Raw genomic sequence first — 18,649 nt, 5'->3', positions numbered from 1 at the left:
AGCGTCTGAAAGAAACACAGCGTTTATTTTCTCGGCGTACATCAGCTCAGTGCCAGCAGTCTCTTGAGATTTCATGCTCTCAGAGGCTAAAGTAAAACTTTATGGCACTTCTGTGCTTGGCATTCACATCCTGTTTATGTAAATGCCTCAAACAGCTTGATTTGTAAGAGAGAAAAACAATTCTTGCTGTATCTTTTTCTCTTTTGAAGTGTCCATCCACTCTGGAAGAGGAGAACTTGTATGGAAATTAAGTAATTTGTCTCTCTGTTTTTGTGAGGTTTAACTTTGTGTCTTTCCAACAGATCCTGGTCGTGTCATTACCAAACCCCAGACTGCAGTTTTATGTGCTCATTTTCCTGCTTGTGTCTTCAGATTTTGCTTAAGACTGATTGAAAGGATAAGGCCAGGTTAGAAACGACTGCTAAGGTCTGTGAATTGTGTTTCTTGTGTGTGTCAGACCTCTGTCAAGCACGAGTGCTAACAGCGGGGCTGGAGAGGCAGCAGCTCTGGTGGCACTGCTCTGACATGCAGTTTGTGCTGTCGTGCTCTGTGGGAACTGAAAGGAGCTCTGGAGTGGAGGATAATTGCAGTCTGATCAGAGCCTGCATATTCAAACTGAAATGTCTTGGCAGCTGGCACTGGGACAGCCAGAAAAGAGAGCTGGGAATTGTATCCCTGGCGTCCCAACACTTGTCGCCCTGTAGTCAACATAGCTGTGCTGGGTTTGGAAAACTTTCCAGGCCAGAAACTGTTATCAGACACTTGTCTTTGCAACACGAAACACAATGAGGCAGCTGCAGACAGCTTTGATTTCCCTCCCCGAAGCTGCCTCTGCAACACAGCTCTGTAATGAAGCACATCTTGCTGCTGTGGCCCCGTTAGTGCCCAGGAGTCGGTGTCGTCTCAGGAAGATTCGTTATCATTTTGGAGTTCATCATGTTTCAGTTGGATTCTAATGCCTCATAAAAATAGGCTTCTTCTCCAGATGGGTAGATGTATTAGAGAGCAGCACATGGAGACAGGGGAGGAAGGAAAGTAGAGAAGAAAAAGAGGGGATATATGAGGAGTAACAGTGCTCCTAAAACTACTTCTTATTTCATCTGAGCTATCATTCCTTACTATGTTCCCTCCTCTGTGTTGTGTTAATTCTCCCTTCTTTTTTGGCTGCTTGTTGCCAAAATCTGGTCGTAAGGCAACAGCTTTTCACAATTTTAGCAAACTGAGCCAAGTATGCAAGGGGAAATTGTTTATTCAGGAGTGTCTTCCAGCAGGAAGCAAAGAACAGGAGCTAATTTGCCTGTGGGAGGGGAAAAGAGCAGTCAGATACAGGGAAGACATTGCATTAGTGAGATCCTAAGTTTGTAGCTAACTGCATTTGAATAAAAGCACCACCACAGATGCATGTCGGCTGCAGGGAGTGGGGGCTCTGTGACTGCTGAGCCCCCCTATGAGGGCTGGGAAGAAAGCTGCTCTCAGCAACTGGGGGAAAGGTATTGTGCTGGAATTGCAAAGTGCTGTTATAAAAGCAGTGTGAGACTATTTCCAGTGCCTTTCAGTTTTAATGAACTAGGTGTCATAACGCCCTTGAAAATCAAGGAAGCTGGGTTTTTTTCTTGAAAAGGGGGAGAGACATTTTTTTATCTTGCAGTTTGTAGAGAAGGGAACTATCTGAAAATGGCCACAGCTTTCTCAATCTCTGCTTCCCTTAGATTCCCATTAATCATGCTTAAAGGACCTCCCATTAGCTTTGCAGAGGTCTGGGGAGGGATCCTTTATATTTCCAGCTCTGCTGACAGCAAAGGAGTCAAAATGGACACAAGGAAAATATTCTGGTTGGTGTTACTGGTGATGGTGTGAGGATCTGCAAGGACCCAGCTGAACCCAGGCAGTGCAGCTAAACCATGCTGACCCTTCCTATAGCCAATGGCATTACAATCCTGTCGACTCTGATTCTTTGGTCCAAAAAGCTGGTGATTTCCATGGGATCAGCTGGGGTGGGGAAATCTTAGGGATAAGCCCAGTATGATTAGAATCTGATTACTCCTCACTGTTACTCTCACCACAATACTTGTCAAAGGAACCTGAATGATAAAGCTGCTTCTGTTGAGATCTGGCTTTCAGGAGGAGAGTGGAAATAACAGCAAGGAAGAGGAAGATGTATCTGCCAGAACTAACTCTTCAGATCTTGGATTTCCAGTGTTCATTTCACTATCTTTAATCAGCCACCTGATTAAAGGCGGTTAAGTGGAAGATACACAAACTTCAATCCTTTAAAAGGCATGTCTGCCAGGTGGTTTCCAGGGGCCTTTAACTTTCCCACAGTGATTTTCTCTGTCAGTCATGTGCTTCTTTCTGACATACTTATTCCCCTGCAGTTGTACGCAATCTTTGTTACTAACTGGGGTCTGAGCTTCAGGGTGGACAGAAGGTGTTTTGGGGGAAACGGCTGCCCTAGATGCTGCATCTTGGGGTGCCCTCTTCTCAGTGACAGCATTTCTATCACTCACATTACACAGCATGTGCCGTGGCAGCTTCTCAGTGTGGGACAGCCACTCCTTCACTCCATCTAGGACAATGGGGATGAGGCTCACCACACCTCCAAAGTGATTCTTTGCTTCGTCGCAGCTCAGGTGATTCACAACATCGTGAGGGTATCTGTGGGACAGAAGGAAGCATTCGTTGAGTAGTCCAAGCACTGCAGCCCTGGTGAGTCCAGCAGAGCCACCTTGAGGCCCATGGGGAAGGGTGGAGATGTAGAGACAGCAATGACCCCAGAACAAAAGGGCACTGATAGAACTTGAGAAAGGAGCTGTGCCACACACGGTGTTGTGGCTGCTGGACTCAGCCTGCAAGAGTTCAAGAGCAAATACAAACATCTTCTCCATGAAATTAACTATACACAGAGCAGGAATAGCAGCGAGGAGCCAGAATGGTGTTACAACAGAAATCAACAGGGATGTCAAGTAGGAATATGCATTCTTGCAACAGTCTTCCTGTATCCACAATTGCTGCCATAGAACTCAGCTGATGGAAAAACGTACTTAGCTCGGATGGTGCTCAGATCATTGCTGTGGTTAAGGAGCAGCTTGCATCTTTCCAAAATTTCATTGGTTGTGCTGTTACCAGGATGTACAGTTTCCAGCTTGTGGCAGAGATTGCTCAGGTCATTACAGATGTTTAGGAACATGGTGAGGATACGCCTGTCTGTTAAGTTGTTACAGTGGTGGTCCATGTAGGACTGTACCTGCAGAGTGCAACATGGGGAAAGGCAGGGTCATACATGTTAAATTACACTGTGATACGCTGCAAAGTTGCTTAGGTTAGTGATCAGCAGATACTTTCTGGTGTGACTGAAGGAAAGCCACTATGGAAAATGATACAGAGGCAAGCAGCAAGCTTTCTAGGGCATGCCTGAGATGTTTGCTCGTCATTTATCACAGCTGAAGTGGGCTGGGGTAATGGATCTGTTTGTCAGCACAGTGGCAAGCCTTCCTTCCCTCTTTGGAGAGAAGTATGGCAATACTGCAGCCAAAAACACAGCTCTGCTATGAGAACTGCAGAAATGGGTTGGGTGTAAGCAGGGGAGTTTTCTGTCTTCTGCAATGCCACAACTGCTTGCATAGAATGGGGTGGGAGATAGGGGTGGTGGCCAAGCTGGGAGTGTTTTGGAGTAATAGCATGAATGTGCTTGCATACGTGCACATTCTTCATGGTTTTTTATTTGGCACTATTAGCTGTGACAGCAAAATTAAAACCATTTAACCCGAGTTGTCCTTAGTAACCTATTATAGCAATGACAATTCCCTATTTGCCTTGAATGGTTTTGTTACTCAGAGTAAATGGCACTGCGTGGTGAAAGACACTGCCAAGAGATTCAGTATCTGCTCCAAAGACATTACAGACTCTTCAGACTTGAGTGCTTGAGTGGTAGGAATGTAAAACATGGGGGAGGGGAGGGTTGGCAGCCATGGCTGGACTGTAACACCTTCAGTGCTTTCTGTAAGACTTCAGCATAAGAACGAAGGAACCCCTCTAACACCAGCATGCTCTGTGCATACAGAACAGCCATGCTATACACCAGGGCAAATTCTCAGCAGGTTTGTAAGAGAAATAAAGAAGGCCCCTAAGGATCCATTTCCACTACACATTTCTCCTTCCTTTGCGTTCATGGTGTGTTGTGTCCACATGAGTGGCAGGATTTTTTTTTATTGCTGCTCTGAGCAGAAACAGTCCTAAAGAGAATAGCATTCAACAGGATTATAGGACTTCTTTCTGTCCATATCAACAGAAGAGAGTTAATGCACCTACATATCCAGGAGGGGACCAGGACAACATGTGCAACAGCTTGCAGTGACCACCGGGTTCTGCAGCAGGCAGTTGCTGGCTCTTAAGCTGCAGCATGGGGAGCTCAGGGACAGCTGGACTGAAGCCATGAGCACAGCCAGGCTGGGTTATTTGAGTCTCTGATCGAAGCAAGTGACAGCACAGGTATTTGTTGTTTTTATTCCTATGCCCTCCTCTATACAATTAAAAATAGGATTGGGATAAGGCAGAAGAATGGCAGTGAAACTAAACGCATGACTGTTTTTGTCCCAGTGAAATTTCTTTGTTTCAGTTCCCACATGAGCCCACCACCACGTGCTGTACCAATATTCCCTGCTCTCCCCAGTAACAATCTCTTCCTTTTTCTCTCCTTTCTCTAAGGTGACATGGTCATATCCCTAAGACTGACTACCCATGCAGTATCGTTTGCCACCACTGAGTCCACATCACTGTATCACAGTTGACACCATGGATCAGAGTCACGTATGAAGTAGTTGCTAGGAGGTTTCATCCCTAGAAAAAGCAGGTCTTTCACCCCACCAGGAAGCAGAGTCTAAGCTTGCTCTATGCTTCTGCAATATCTGTGCTTTTCATAATGCTATACAAAACTTCAATGTCTATTTTTTGGGGAAAAAAAAGAAATTAGCTTAATGTCTGTGTGAATCCCCTTCAATGTTAGGAACAAAGCCTGTATGTTAGAACAAAGTCAACCCTCTTCTGTTTCTTAATCTTAATAAGAGCTTGGCCTTCAGTCTGGCTTTGGCATGCTCCTGGTCTTTGTGCCTGGGTTCTGCTTTCTCACATCCACTATTCTAGTTCTGTTTGGATTTTTCTTCCCCCTTTGTCTTCCAGTGATTGAAGTTTGCACTACTTAAAACATCCCCTTATCAAAATTCCATGACATTTCACTTACCAGCCCAGAAAACACCTTAGCCCACTTGGGACTTTCAGCCCTCGATCCATCATACTATCTCTGTAATACAGCCATTATTTTTAATAAGCACTACAGAAACATACAGTAGCACCAATACCAGGGGAAGAGGCAAGCATGCTGGTTACTACAAGTTAAGGATTACAGATTCCATGTGTGGCTGGGGAGGGAGGGCTGGTTTGCTTGTAATACCCTGTATTTCTGCCTATGCCTCAGCAGTGAAATGGCAGCATTAAGCTAAATCCTACAGCAATGCTGAGTGATGTAATTCCTTTTCTGACAATGGGAAAGTCTAACAGAGGTGTTCCTTTCCTCTGCTTAATCTTTTGCCACTGCTTCACAGTTATGCAGAAGCATTAGTAACAAGTTTGTGTGCATTCTTTCATTACTGTGCCCCCTTCCCGTGAGCAGAGATCTTTGTGCTGAGCATTTTGTACCTGGCTGATGCTCGCCACGGGTCTGATCATGTCGTGTGCGTTCTCTCGGGTGTGTTGCAGAGCTCCAACAAACGTGAACTGCTGCTGCAGGAAGAGCTTGTAGTTGTCTTCTATGACTTTTAGGGTATCCCTTACCTCATTCATCTTTTCCCTCTGTTGGAATCTGGGAGAAAAGGAGAGAAAAGCAGCTCCTTTTTAGAAATGACACGATTCTATGTGTGTAACTCTGTTTTTCAGCAGAGTTGGAAAGCAACAGCACCACCAGAAGGATAAAAAAGCAGAAGATATACGACGTCAAAGCACGGCGGTCCCCGGGCCCCAGGCAATAAGTCATGGCAGCGGTAACGATGCTGGAAAAGAGGCAGAGAGCCCGGGGGGGCCGCTGACAATCAGCCGCCATAAACCCGAGCGGGTGTGCTGTAAACAACGCAGCACTGCATCAGTCACGGCGCTGGGAAAGGGCCGCAGGGAGAGCTGTCGTCTTTTTGCCCGTGTAAAACCACTGCCCGAGGGGCAGCGCGGGGCAAACGGAGCGCCTCTGCCCGCAGATGGCTCCAACGCCCTCACCCCTTCACCGCCGCAGAGAACCGGGCCGGGCCTCCCCCTGCAGCTCCGTACCGGCGTGTGCGGCCGTGCGGGGCGGTGGGGCCTGGGCCGGGCTCAGCACGCACCGCGAGCCGGGTCCCTAGCAACCGCGGCCGCCGTCTCCGTAGCAACCGTCGCCGTTCGATGACGTCACACCGCGTGCCGCGCAGCGAGGCGGCTGTAACGCCTCTCTTACGTTCCGCGGCGCGTGTCGCTGCGTCGCCTTGCAGTGACGTCACTCCATAGCAACGCAGCGCCGCGGACGGTTGCTAAGGGCGGCCATGGACGCCCCCGCCCGGCCGTGGCCGCCGTCGGTGGGCGACTACGCGGAGCAACAGGGGCTCTTCCGGCTCCTGCAGGTGAACGGGGGCGGGGAGGGGCCGGGGGGGCCCGGCTTTCCTCATAGCCTCCGGCGTCACAGGGAAAGTGGGCACGTATGCCTCCAGTGCCCGCGTCAAACTGAGCCCCGATGTGCAGAAGTGAATAAAATGGAGGGGAGGCGGGTGAGGATGCGGGCACGGAACAGCGAGGGTCCGTCGCTGTCGGCCCGAAGGAGTTCGATGAAGCTCGCTTTGCTCTGTTCAGTCGGGGCTCGTAGCTCGAACAAACGCTGCGAAGCGATGGCTGTGGGCTGAACTTCCAAGAAGCCGGCTTTGTGCTGTGCTGTTTGCTGCTGATAGAAACGGAGATAGATCGTTCACTCAGCACTGTTTGAGGTTTCCTGTTAATTACAGAACTCCCAGCTGTGCTGAAGTTCCTGGTGAGAAAATGGATGGAGTCGTGTTTGCCCATAGAGCCGCAGTCAGCAGAGATCTGTGCTGCTGGAGGGGCTTCGGCTCAGCTCCCCCCCAGCCTCCGTTCTGCAATAAGAGAACAGGATCCAAAAGCAGAGTTCAGAAAAGGGCTTTACGTCCCTTTTTTCCCTGCTAGTTTTCTGGCAGGACAGAGAGCAGTAAGGTTAAAGCAGCGAAATGTGCTGCTTTTGTGGTTTTGATTGGTTGGTTTGGGGCAGTTGTGTGTGTTTCCTGTGAGCCCCATCTATCCCACTGCTCTCTAGGCTCGCTGGGCACTTGTAGGGATGTGCCAGAGGTTTAACTTGCCCCAAAAAGGCACTAAGGAGGCTGGTTTGGTGCTGTCTGTGTGGGTTGATGTCAGTGCTGGCTCAGCTGTTACAACACTGGGGCAAAACCCTTCAGGTCTCTGCATGTATCATAAATAAGCAAAAGCAAATTGCTGTGGGGTTTTCATTTAATTCATTTATTTATTTATTATAAAACCGTATTTCACTTTTTCAGCCTCTAAAATAGGGTTTCTATTCCCTGCTTTGTCTGTTGAAGGGGACCTAAGAAAATGAGTGAATAAGATCCTCATCACCACCTTGCTGTAACATTGCATCGTGTTGTGACTGAGAGCCCTTTAATTTTCCTCTGACTTTGTCCTGTTGTTTTTCAGAACATGCTTGAAGAGCTGCTAATTCATAAGCCGGAGGACCCCATTCAGTTTATGATAGAGCATTTAAAGCAGCACAATGATGATGGTAAGTGAAAATTGAGAGACGTTGCAAGGCCTTATTTGCAAAGAGCTGCTCAGAAATGGCATTTTGGTTGGCAAAGGGTGGATAAAAGGTTTCAGACCGTTCCTTGGAAGGAATGAAAAGGATTGAGCATTATGCAGTGGTTATAAGTAAAGTGCTTTTAATTTCATCATCTTTTTTTTTTTTTAAGTGGGTAATCTAATAAAAAATACACTTATAACAGTTATAACAATGAAACCCTCTAAGGGAATAACAAAGAGTTCTATTGTATCAATTATTAATGTGTTCCGTGCCCCATCTGATATTTCCTGTTGTCTTTAAGCTCACTAATTACTCCTTTTGTCAGGTGTAAATTTGGTTTCCCATTCTACCTGGGCTGGCAGATTCTCTGGTTTTTGATTAGTTAGTTACTAGCTGTTGTTAATGAGTTCCACCGCTCAGTGGCATCTCAGATGAAGGAACAGTGAGTGTGCCTACTTGTGTGGATAACAAAACCTGGTAAATTGAATGGGAAGGCTGTACTCTGCACAATAAAAGCATGTACACTCAATCAAATTATTTGATTTACAAACTGTTCACCCTTAGGCAGATTCTATTTGGATATGCACAACGGAACTCTAATTTTTGTTCTGCGTGAGCTGTCAGGAATAGCTGGTGTCATGTTGCTTTGATGTTTCTTTAAAACCGGAGTAAACCATTATGAAAGTTCTGCTGCAGCATCAATGAAGTCATTATCACTGGAGGTGCTCTGAGATCTTCATACATCGTGGTAGGGATCAGATGGATGTTGATTGAAACACCGCTCAGTATCAAAACCAGAAAGAAATATCCAATCCTGCAAATTATGCCCTACCCTTCCTGATGTGGGCAGCACCAGTAATCAATCTGTTTTATTGGCCCGTGGGCAATTTGCAGAGGAATTTCAGCTTGATAGAATGCTGATAAGATTTCTCTGCTTTACTCTAACATTTGTTGTGGAGCCCCACAGAATTGTTTGAGCGGATTTAGGCGGGCTTCCATTTTGTGGCTTCAGTTCTTGGAGGCTAAAGATAGAACTACAGCAGTTGTTTGTCAGAGGAAAAATGCTGTCTGCTTTTGGTCTGGAATGAGCTATTAGGAAGGGGAAGGCGCTCCAATTAAAATTAGAGACTAAATGTTGTTTTAGAGATAAATTATATGGAAAATAACGTAACAGAAATCTGTAACAAGGTTGATTTTACCTTTTTGATCATGGCAGAAGGTGCTGACTATTTAGAAGAAAAAAAACCCCTTATTAGAGCCATCAGTAAAGCAATGAATTTTCATGATCCTGCCTTGCTAGACAGCTTTAGCCCTAGAGAAAATTTCAAACAGAGACGTGTGGAAAAGGAGTACTGCATCTATCCCAGGTGTGAAGTTAGAAACCCTTTTTAATTAATAATAAGATCTAAAGTACTCTTAAAAATATAAACAAGTCTAATGATGATTATAGCTCACAACTGCCTCGGAAAGCTCCTAGGTCAGATGCACACCAATGGGTTTGTGCTTCCAGTTCTGTGATATTCTGCTTTAGTGTGATCCTTCTTAACGAACGATATGAAGATTGAGAATTCTTTAATATACAGAGATGTGAATTCTGTACGTTGTATCTTGTTTTTTGTTAATAAATAGAGCCTTCAGGATCCAAGCAGCATTTCTGTGGGCTTTTGCTTTACAATTGTACTTCTAAAGGAATTTAACAAAGTTCTGTAAGAATGTTCTTCATTTATTGTGTGCTGTTCCTCTTTGACGAGGAATTTCCCTTACAAATTAAGCAGATTTTATTGCATTAATATTAATTGTAGACTCTTTTAGACCTAAATGGAATGCAGAGAGTCCAGCCGTATTTCATTATTCCAGAATTCATTTTGTTTATTGCTAAAAGCATCCTTGGATGTTAAAACTTAATAGTGCTTGGAAGAGTAAATCCTGTAGCATTGAGACTAAACACAGAATGAAATATGATTTGGTACTGCAGAAAAAGTCATTTTCCAGATTTTTCTGACTTCGTTTAGGGACTGGAGGTCCGGACCTGCAGCATTAAGCACCAACTGTCTGCTGATTGGAGGGGGTTAAATATGACATCCAGCCATGTCCTGCTTGTGCCCTCGTGTCAGATGTTTGGGGAGAATGCTTTAGAAGAGCCTTACAAGTGTGCAAATGAGTAAATCAGTGAATTACGCTGCCCCATCTGCTGCGAGTCACTAAGCAGAGAGAAAACCAGATTTAGTACAAAGTGAGCATTTACAGTAGCCCTGGGCAATATTAAAGCATGATATGGTGTATATAATGGTATGTTTCGTTTTTTATCAAACGTTTGTCCAAGAAAGCTGTGTATTAAAGCTTCAATACCTAAGGGTTTTCTTGTGAATTTTAAATCATGCTCCTAGTTAAACCTCAAAAGGATCTGTGGATGGAAAGGTTTTTTGATTTTCTTTGAAGTGGTTTGAAGAAGTTGATTAGTGTTGGCACCCGAGCACTCTTTTATGACGCTGTTTATAAATAATTCCTAAGTATCGGGCTGGAGTTTCAAGGTGTTAGATTAAAAAAAAAAAAAGCCCTAGGATTTAATCACATTACATTTGAAAGAAATTAGGTGATAAAAACAGCTGATGTATCCTTTTAAAGTATTTTTCTACATTGTGTACTAGTTCTGTTGCACTTGCAAGAACCAATAAGGGGGAGTTTTTTCTTAAACCTTCCGAGTCAGATAACTTTGTAAAGATGAATCTGTAATTTGGGTTTCATGTATGTTTAAAAATTGCACCTGCCCAATAACTGTTAAGGCCTCATAAAAATACATTTCACATCCTTCTATGTCTGCTGTCATCAGAAACTGTATTTCCCTCGGTTACCAAGAACTGAAGAGGTTTGGGGGTGAGCAGATCCCTCCTCTGTGCTGACCTGTGTTATTCCTGGTAAGCCCTTGTCAGCCCTTTCTCTAGATGATCTTTTTTTTATTATTATTTTCTGAGAAAACATCAAAGGCATTAATAGAAAATGACAGCTCCAGGGACTGCAGCCCAAAATATGGTTGTGCAAAAAGTCCCAAATACTTTTCTGAGAGTTGCTCCATTTTCCCTTTTTTTTTTTTTTTTTTTTTTTTGCCTTGCCCCTGCTCTGTTCACATTACAGCTATCAGTGACAGGATTGAGAATTCTCCCCATCTTGGGTGGGGGACGTGCAGCAGAGAAATACAACATACAGAGAAGGGGGAAAAAAAAAAAGGCCTTTCAACACTGACTTGAGAACATGAAGGCAGCTGTCAAAGCGTAGAGGAAAAAGTGCTTAGTTTTGCAACATCTAAATCTTCTTTCAACCCTGACACAGCTGTTTAGTTGCAACTAAAATGCAAAGTCTCATTTTTTTTTTTGTGATGGGAGCCAAAAGCTTTGCCAAAGTTTCGTGGTTTTGCTACCATACTTCATAAGGAAAATGAGAAGAGATTAGATGATCTCCAAAGATCCCCTCCAATGTCACCAACTCTATGATTACAATAACAGTCACTTTTAAGTAGTCTTGTCCTGCAAACACAAACTATCTTCTTTTTTTCATTGCAAAATATGCTCTAAATCAATCTTTTGGGAATAGAAGTCAAACTGAAATAAGAAAATGTTCCTGCTTATGCACTGGTTCACCCCATAAACTATTTATCTGTTGGAATAGATAGAAATATGCTTAAGTGACATGTTTAGTTAGGATATCAGTCTAATTAGCCCTGGAGGTTAAAGACAGACCAAGGTGGCACTGAGTGTTTCCCCTTCTTTCTCCTCAGCACAGCCCAGTCCTGAGCTTCACATTCAGGCAGATTTCCTACTGAAATAATTGTTTCAATGTGCTTATGGTTATGTTGTGCAATAACAAGGAAACAAGTCTGGATTCTTCTTTGGATTCCACATCTTAACATTCGCATGTTTTCTCATTTCTTAGCTCCAAGGATTTGCATACTTGGTCCACCTGCTTCTGGTAAAACCACAATGGTAAGTATGCTGTTTTCAGGGCTCTGACACTCCCTGTGTACCTTCTTGCTTTTTTTACTCAGCACAGCACTTGTGAAAATTGTCAAAGTTATAGAAGAGCACAAGGCACGTTGAAGGGTGGCATTCAGAGGGTTATTTACCATAACCTGTATGTTAAATGGGAGCATGCAAATGAGCTCTGTAAGAACTCATTTGCAGGGGTAGTGGTGGTGCTACTGCTGTAATGCAGCAGAGTTCTGCATGCCTTTTTAGCAGGGTTAGTGAACCTGGGAGGAGTTTGTGGTGTTCCCACATTGCTTTGTTTGCATGGCCAGCTGTCTTTCTTGTCCACACTGAAAATGTCAAAGTTGTGTTTGAGCCACAGAGAGAGCTGAGCACAGAAACTTCACAGATGATGGTGCTGTGTGCATGCTAGGAAGAATGCTTTCTTCTTTAAAATCCATGTTATGGTAAGGTAGATGAAAAAGGCCTTATTCAAAGCTGTAGATTCTTGAACGTCTTTGTATGATACTGTTTAAAGTTACACATATAGTCTGCTTGTTTAAATTGAAGGTGAGGAAAGCTCCCTTTCTTTCTCGAGTCTGCTGAAAAAATGCTTCATTTTCTTTCCAGATATTTCATCCTGTACTTTTTTTATCTTTCCTCAGGCAATACGGCTTTGTAAACATTTGGATGCCATACGTATCTCTCAGGAGACTTTGCTTTCCAAGGAAACATTAGCTCTGACAAAGGAAGCAAAGGCATATAAAGAAAGAAAACAGGTGTGTAAGAGGATATAATAATGGTAGCTCTCGTGGTACAGAAGGAGAATTATGTGGCATTTCCATGATTTCCACTGCTATGAGTTGAGCAGATCAGAGTAAATATTCTTGTATCTGGGGGGGTTTATATATCAGTTTATGTTTACGTAGGTGCAGGGTCCTTCAGAGAAGAAGGGTAGCCTCTGCTTGATAAGAAGATATCTACAAGTATAAAAGTATGTCAGGGCATAGAATTAGGGGCAAGAGAGGAAGAAAATGTAGAATAATGCAGATCTTGAAAACATGAACTTGGACATGAGTGACAGAACTGAGAGAAGCCCAGGAATGCTTGGTACCACTTAAAGAGTGTCTCATTATATCATTAAACAAAGCACCTTCTGGTTTCAGCATATTTGGTAATCTCCATAAAGTAAGCATTAATCTCTGAGGCTTCTTTCAGTACAAAATATGTACGCAAAGAACTCTTTTTTGATCTGACAGAGCTACTTAGTCGAGCACATTTGATTTCTCTGTAGCATGACACGAATAACTCAGTGCATTAGCTCAAAAGTTGAATGACAATTCAGTCAGTTGTTGAAAGCTATAGAAGCTTTCAAACTGAGGCAATAGCAGTAGACTCAGGAGATCATTCCATTCTCAGGTGGGTGCACTTTGTCCAACTGTGAGTGCACCATTTGCTCTGTTCCAGGTTTTTCATTGAAAGCAGTATGTTTTTCTGTGACCGTCTCTAGCAAGTCCACCACTCTGAGTTGCTTTTTTTCTTTATCACTTGTTTTTATAAAAACTGAAAGAATTTCATGTCTGGAAGAATTCCGTATCCCTACTAAATTTGATTTGAATTGGTCAACAGATTCAGAATTTGCTGAGGTGGTAGGTAGTGTAATTTCATAATTTTGGCTTCCTGAGAAAACTAAGTTGAAAACAGAGTAGTGTCTATTGCACAGAATTTATGAGTGAAGTTTGGAGATACCTCAAGTGATGCATTTAAAGATCTGAGAGGAAAGACATCATTGAAATCATGGAACTTGCTGGCAAAAAGGTTTGCTTTTGACTGGGATGATAGAAAATGATTATTACTGAGCATATATACTTTGAAATTTTAGTTCTAATTATTAGAGATTGTTTTACTAGATTCATAAATTTCAGCTTAGATGGGGGAGAATTTAAAACAAAAATTCCCGTTGGTTTAATTACTCTAATTATTAATGTATTTCAGACTATACAGATGTACTTTCAAGGGTGTCCTTTTGGGCTTATTTGGTTCAGAAAGATGGATGGTGTGGAAGATGAAAGGCAAAAATGTCAAGGCTAATCAGGTAGTGAGGGCTGTGAGGAGTGCCTGAAGAGCAGAATTTGTTGGTGTTTCAGCACTGTGCAGTTTGCCTTTGTTTTTGAGATGTTAAATGCTAAATATTAAATCACTCACTCATTTCTTTTGTTCTTTTACACAAATTTGAATCTTCATATGTAACTCCTAAAACTGAGAGGGAACTCCTTGCTTCCTCTACATCAACTGAACCTTTAGAGTAACTTAAAATGTAGGCAGAGTATCATCTCAAGAGCTGTATGTTCTCTTCCTGTCTCATGGCTGCTGGTTACATCTACCTTTGCAGTAACTGACCCTAGGTTCTTCTGAAACAAGCAGTAAACTTGATTCCTCTAGCATACGTAACATCCATTAGCACTAATAGGTTTTGAATGTCTGTTCAGGAACAGAACAATAGCTGTTTATACAATCTTTGATACAACCAGGGCATTTAAAATGTTGTACAGCTGGCCAAAGCAATTTAATAAATGGAAAGAGGAAAAGCATGAACTAAGATTGGTTCTGAAAGTCTAGTGTGAAGATCACATGACACAATTTAATGTTAGAGGAACGTTCAGTGTGTATAAGGTTTCTGGGGCTAAATTAACCCCATTGCCAAAGGTCATTTGTTTTTGGGTCAGTAGGCCAATGTTACCAGATTTGGGCAAATGCTACAAAAAGGTCTGCAAATATTTGTTCTCATATTTTACTTCTCTTTAGCTCTGCTTTCATCTCTTTTGTGTTCACTTTTAATAAGAGAAAAAAGCACAGGAATTCGTGGTATTTAAAGTGTGTGATTATTCTCTTTAGCTCAATTTTTAAATTTGGACATGCAATCATCTACTAACACACCTGGCCACTTACTAATGAGCACAGCTGAAGTAGTGAATTTTAAATATTGACTGTTCAAAGCAAAACGTGATCATTCTGCATGTAAAAGTATTCCAAAAAGAAGTAAAATATTTGAATATTCAATAAATTTGAGGAACCATGAGCTACCAATAAATATTCCATGAACAGAAAAAGAGGCTACATTTTTTGATAAATCATTGCAAATTATTCCCTCATCTCTAGTTATTATAATGTTAATAGAAAGCACCTTCAGGTTTTTTCCTATAGTGGAGTCTAATGATGTGCTACTGCATGTTTCACTTCTCCTGTTAGATGGGTAAAATAAGAAGCTGACACAGCTGTGCTAGCTGAGGGCTTGTGAGATGGGTGTGCTTTTAATTCAATACTGAGTTACAGGTGTTTGTGTACTACTGCATCATTTAGAACTGCTCTACAGTTGCATCGTATCCTCATAATTTCTTAGAAGATACAGAAGAGAGGAAAACCCAGGGCATCCTTTTTTATGCATGGTCAGTGTTCTATTCAAGAAGTCACTGTGAGCAAATGAATAGGAACTGTTCCACTCTTATGTATGCATTAAAAAAAAAAAAAATCAAACTAAAAAAAGCCCATCCTTTTTGTGTATGTTTCTCTAAACAGGCTAAATGTACACACTCATGATTTTCAAAATGCTAAGCCAAGTTTCTTGTGCCTTTTGGATGGTTTGACATTTCAAGCAGCATGTCTTTCCATTAACTGGATTTTGGGAAAGGCTCAGAGTGCCTTCAATCAGATGCATTGCTTTAGTCATCAGATGTATATGTATCATTTTCATTCTTGCAGATTCCTGGGAGGAGAAGTCCTACTTTATCATGATGTATTCACATGGTAACGTGTAAATGTGCTTTATAATACCACATATGCTTTGGACTTGATGGTTTCTAATGCAATAATCAGGTGTTCTACAAGCCAGCTGTTCAAAGTGGTTTTGTAGGCTGCTGCTCAGTGGGAGGAAAACTGCCCAGGAAATGAGGCTGGAGTTTGAGCCACAGAGAGCAGAAGTAGCTAAAGCACAGAAATACCCGTGTGTCACCTGGATTGTTTTTGTGCAATAAACCCTGCTCAAAAGAGTGCTAAGAATACCGCTGCACTGAAAGAAGGTAGTATAATTTAAATTGCTTTGGCAGAGCTTAGCAGACTGGACCCCTGGCAGTTTCTAGCCCGTCTTGACATGACACATCAAAGAAGTAAGCAAGACGCTGGCTGTTTCTGATAGCAGCATGATGCACCTTTGGAAGGTGACAGACTCAAAGCCACAGACCCAGGTTCCAGCAGTGAGAGACCACGGGAGGCTTTGACACACCATCCTGTGGGACCTGCTGACTTTCAGGAGATGCAGCGATTCCTTTCCCTTTCTCTCTTTCACCTGCTCGAATGCTGCCTGATGAATGGCTGACACTACCACAGGTGCTGAGGCCTGGGGACAGCAGAGATGAACAAAACAAGGAAAGCACTGCCTGACTGGGCCACCTTGTTGCTTCCACTGCTGGGAGAGGACTGTTTTCTGCAGTGCTTTCTCCATTCTACTTTAAAGTAGGAACTCGTGTGGTGGTGTGTTCAGTGCTCCTGGTGGAAGTGTTTTGTGATTAGTGTGCTAGGAAACCTTCTGCCACGCTTCCACCATATCTATTTACATCCCTCAGTACGATGTAAGCCTACAGAAATGCTTTATTTCAGGATCATGTCCATCAGGCTATTTGGTTAGACAAAGAGATGGGAACCCACAAGTCCAGTTCACAGTGTCAGGTGAAAGATAATTCCACACCTTGAGAGGGAGAGAATCTGACAGCAGCATTTTTTCTAAGTGATGGCAAAATGAATGAGGCTGAGGCAGAGCATTCAGCTGAATGGTCATTGACTCAGACTGCCAATGCCAAAGGTTTATATTTTATCAAGTTAATCTGGCTAATTTAACTGAGTTTGGCACTGGATGAAGGCCTGAGTTAACAAGATGGTGAAAACTATTTCCTACAAGGAGAGTGTTGTTAATTAGTTGTCAGGTAATTAATGTAACAGTGGAATGAAATATCATGGGTGGGAAAATAATCAGTCTGTAGAGGAGGGTCTTTGTTCTCGTGCCCAATAATAGCAGATACCGTGTTATAAAACATCCCTAGGTGTGGGCAAGTGGAAATCCCAGAAAGAAACTCCACAACAGAAAATCTTGGGACGAATCATTTCAATTCCATTTAGAACTTCTGCATTGAAAATTAAACTAACGTTAAAACGAACTTTTTAACATTACAATTTGTTTTAAATAAGCTTTCTGGAAGATGAAAGAGAGTTAACAGAAACTGAAACAAACTTCCTGAAAATTTGACTATCTTCATGTTGTCTGTGGTTGACGTTCTGCTGAGCTCACACGATGGCTGTTCATTTCACTAATGCTGTGTGCTGACGTGATGCAGCAGGTCAGATACTTGCAAAAGTGGCTGTGATATCCTTGTGGATCCTTTTGCCAGTTTGATATCCAACATGGTAGTCAGTGTGCAAAATTTGGCACCGCTTCCACGTTGGTGTGCAAAGTACATGGAGGTGGGCTTGGGCAAGCAGAAGTGTGCTCAGCTTACCTTCATTTGAATGCCTTTATTAACTCTCTGATCTATTATGTTAACGACTTGGGGCTTACACAGTTTTATTTATATATTTATTTCAAGAAGACATCTCAGTTCACCTTTAACCGGAATACGCCTGCATGATAAAATTCCTTTTGAACTCAATTGTGAATATGCAGCCTTTTTTTTTTTTTTGTTCTTTCTTTAGAAAATTCCCAACGCGCTTTGGGCCAATCTGATCCGGGAACGTCTGTCAAACGTGGACTGCATCAAACAAGTAAGAATTGCTCCTCAGAGGACCAGTGGATAAGCACTTACACAACTCGTGCATAGTAGTTAGCATTCTGAGTCCTGAGCAGAGGAGGGAATGGGGGCAAATCTTTGGGGGCTCTGGAGCGGATTGCTTTCTTGAACATCAGCAGAGGGAGTTTGGAGCTTTATTAACAGGATAAAGGGGAGGATGAGAGTATGCATATGCTAATCTTTTAGCACTGAGATGATCAAAGGCTGAACAAGCGTAGCTTTGTTGATTGCCTGGGGCAACTGGCAGAGTTGAAGTGGACAAAACAGATAAACAGAAAATATATAAAAATCAATATGTTAAGGCTTTAAGTCTTATTGAGGAAAAGAGGAAAAAGAGTCTAATGCTATTCATTTCAATTTTTTTTCTTTCTTATTGCATCTTTTGTTTCTTCCTGCGCAAGTAAACACTGAATTTGAATATATTCTCCTCTAGGTAATAATTAATATGTTCACTGCTAATTACACAAATAGGCAACTGGATAGTTTTGGTTGTACCCACAGATGGGTGGCTTTCCTTCCCCCTTTCCACTCCAGTATGCTCAATCTTAATGTAAGTAGAGACTATTAACTTAGAATCAAAAGAGACCTTAAGTAGATTAATATTGGTTGAAATTAAATGTCTGGACTCAACAAAAGCAAAACCTCCTTTTGTGTGTTTCCTTTAAAATCTCAGCTGTTGTTATGGTTTATTGACTCCATAGTCAGACCAATATAAAGGATTATTGGTAAGTCTGTAAGGATAAAAACCTCTTTCCAAACGGTGCCAAAATAATAATGTATATTATTTGATGTACTGTTGAGAGGAAAAAGCCCATTGTCCACAGCAGGTGTTGCACTCATGAAAGACTGAGCAACATTTCCAGAAAACAGTACATGTGCTTAGAAGGGTTGCTCTGTCTCTTCAGCTGTTGGTCATAGGCCAGCTGGTACTTCTGACCTTGCAGGGATGTGGCAAGCTCACAGCTGTACTGAAATGTGTTACTCCTTGACATCATTCTCTACCTTGTTGCTTCAATAAAGCAGGG

The 18,649-nt window shown here is 42.6% G+C and overlaps 2 protein-coding genes across 8 annotated transcripts in view; one reads left to right on the top strand and one right to left on the bottom strand.

The window, feature by feature from the left end:
• Positions 1 to 1,231: 1,231 nt before the first annotated feature.
• SPACA9 (sperm acrosome associated 9) lies at positions 1,232 to 6,447 on the bottom strand. Of its 3 annotated transcripts, XM_031601784.2 has the most exons (5): positions 6,310 to 6,441; positions 5,692 to 5,854; positions 3,042 to 3,244; positions 2,508 to 2,655; positions 1,232 to 1,297 (listed from the first exon to the last, which is right to left on the bottom strand). In XM_031601784.2, the coding sequence occupies exons 2-5, from the start codon at positions 5,833 to 5,835 to the stop codon at positions 1,289 to 1,291; spliced, it is 504 nt and encodes a 167-aa protein (XP_031457644.1). In that variant the 5' UTR covers positions 5,836 to 5,854; positions 6,310 to 6,441; the 3' UTR covers positions 1,232 to 1,288. The 3 variants fall into 3 exon arrangements, with proteins under 3 accessions (XP_031457644.1, XP_031457643.2, XP_031457642.2); XM_031601783.2 differs by lacking the exon at positions 1,232 to 1,297 and having other exon boundaries at positions 2,178 to 2,655; positions 6,259 to 6,346; XM_031601782.2 differs by lacking the exon at positions 1,232 to 1,297 and having other exon boundaries at positions 2,196 to 2,655; positions 6,310 to 6,447.
• A 26-nt stretch (positions 6,448 to 6,473) lies between these two features.
• Positions 6,474 to 18,649, top strand: part of AK8 (adenylate kinase 8) — a 62,969-nt gene continuing 50,793 nt past the window's right edge. For all 5 annotated transcript variants that reach the window (XM_031601786.2, XM_090121329.1, XM_090121328.1 and 2 more), the window contains exons 1-5: positions 6,474 to 6,635; positions 7,729 to 7,813; positions 11,759 to 11,808; positions 12,456 to 12,569; positions 17,530 to 17,598. In XM_031601786.2, the coding sequence (XP_031457646.1) occupies positions 6,558 to 6,635; positions 7,729 to 7,813; positions 11,759 to 11,808; positions 12,456 to 12,569; positions 17,530 to 17,598 (396 nt within the window). In that variant the 5' untranslated portion in view covers positions 6,474 to 6,557. The remainder of the gene's footprint in view (positions 6,636 to 7,728; positions 7,814 to 11,758; positions 11,809 to 12,455; positions 12,570 to 17,529; positions 17,599 to 18,649) is intronic.

This window comes from Phasianus colchicus, chromosome 19 (genome assembly GCF_987193195.1).
Source record: "Phasianus colchicus chromosome 19, bPhaCol1.hap1.1, whole genome shotgun sequence".
Classification (NCBI taxonomy): domain Eukaryota; kingdom Metazoa; phylum Chordata; class Aves; order Galliformes; family Phasianidae; genus Phasianus; species Phasianus colchicus.
Note: the sequence above shows the minus strand (reverse complement) of the source record. Positions and strands in the feature narration are given on the sequence as shown.

Coding starts and splice junctions, on each gene's coding strand:
- SPACA9 (XM_031601782.2), bottom strand. CDS start 5,835: ATGAATGAGGTAAGGGATACCCTAAAAGTCATAGAAGACAACTACAAG. Junction 3,245..5,691: donor CCGTGGCGAGCATCAGCCAG/GTACAAAATGCT, acceptor TGCACTCTGCAG/GTACAGTCCTACATGGACCA. Junction 2,656..3,041: donor CTGAGCACCATCCGAGCTAA/GTACGTTTTTCC, acceptor TCTGTCCCACAG/ATACCCTCACGATGTTGTGA.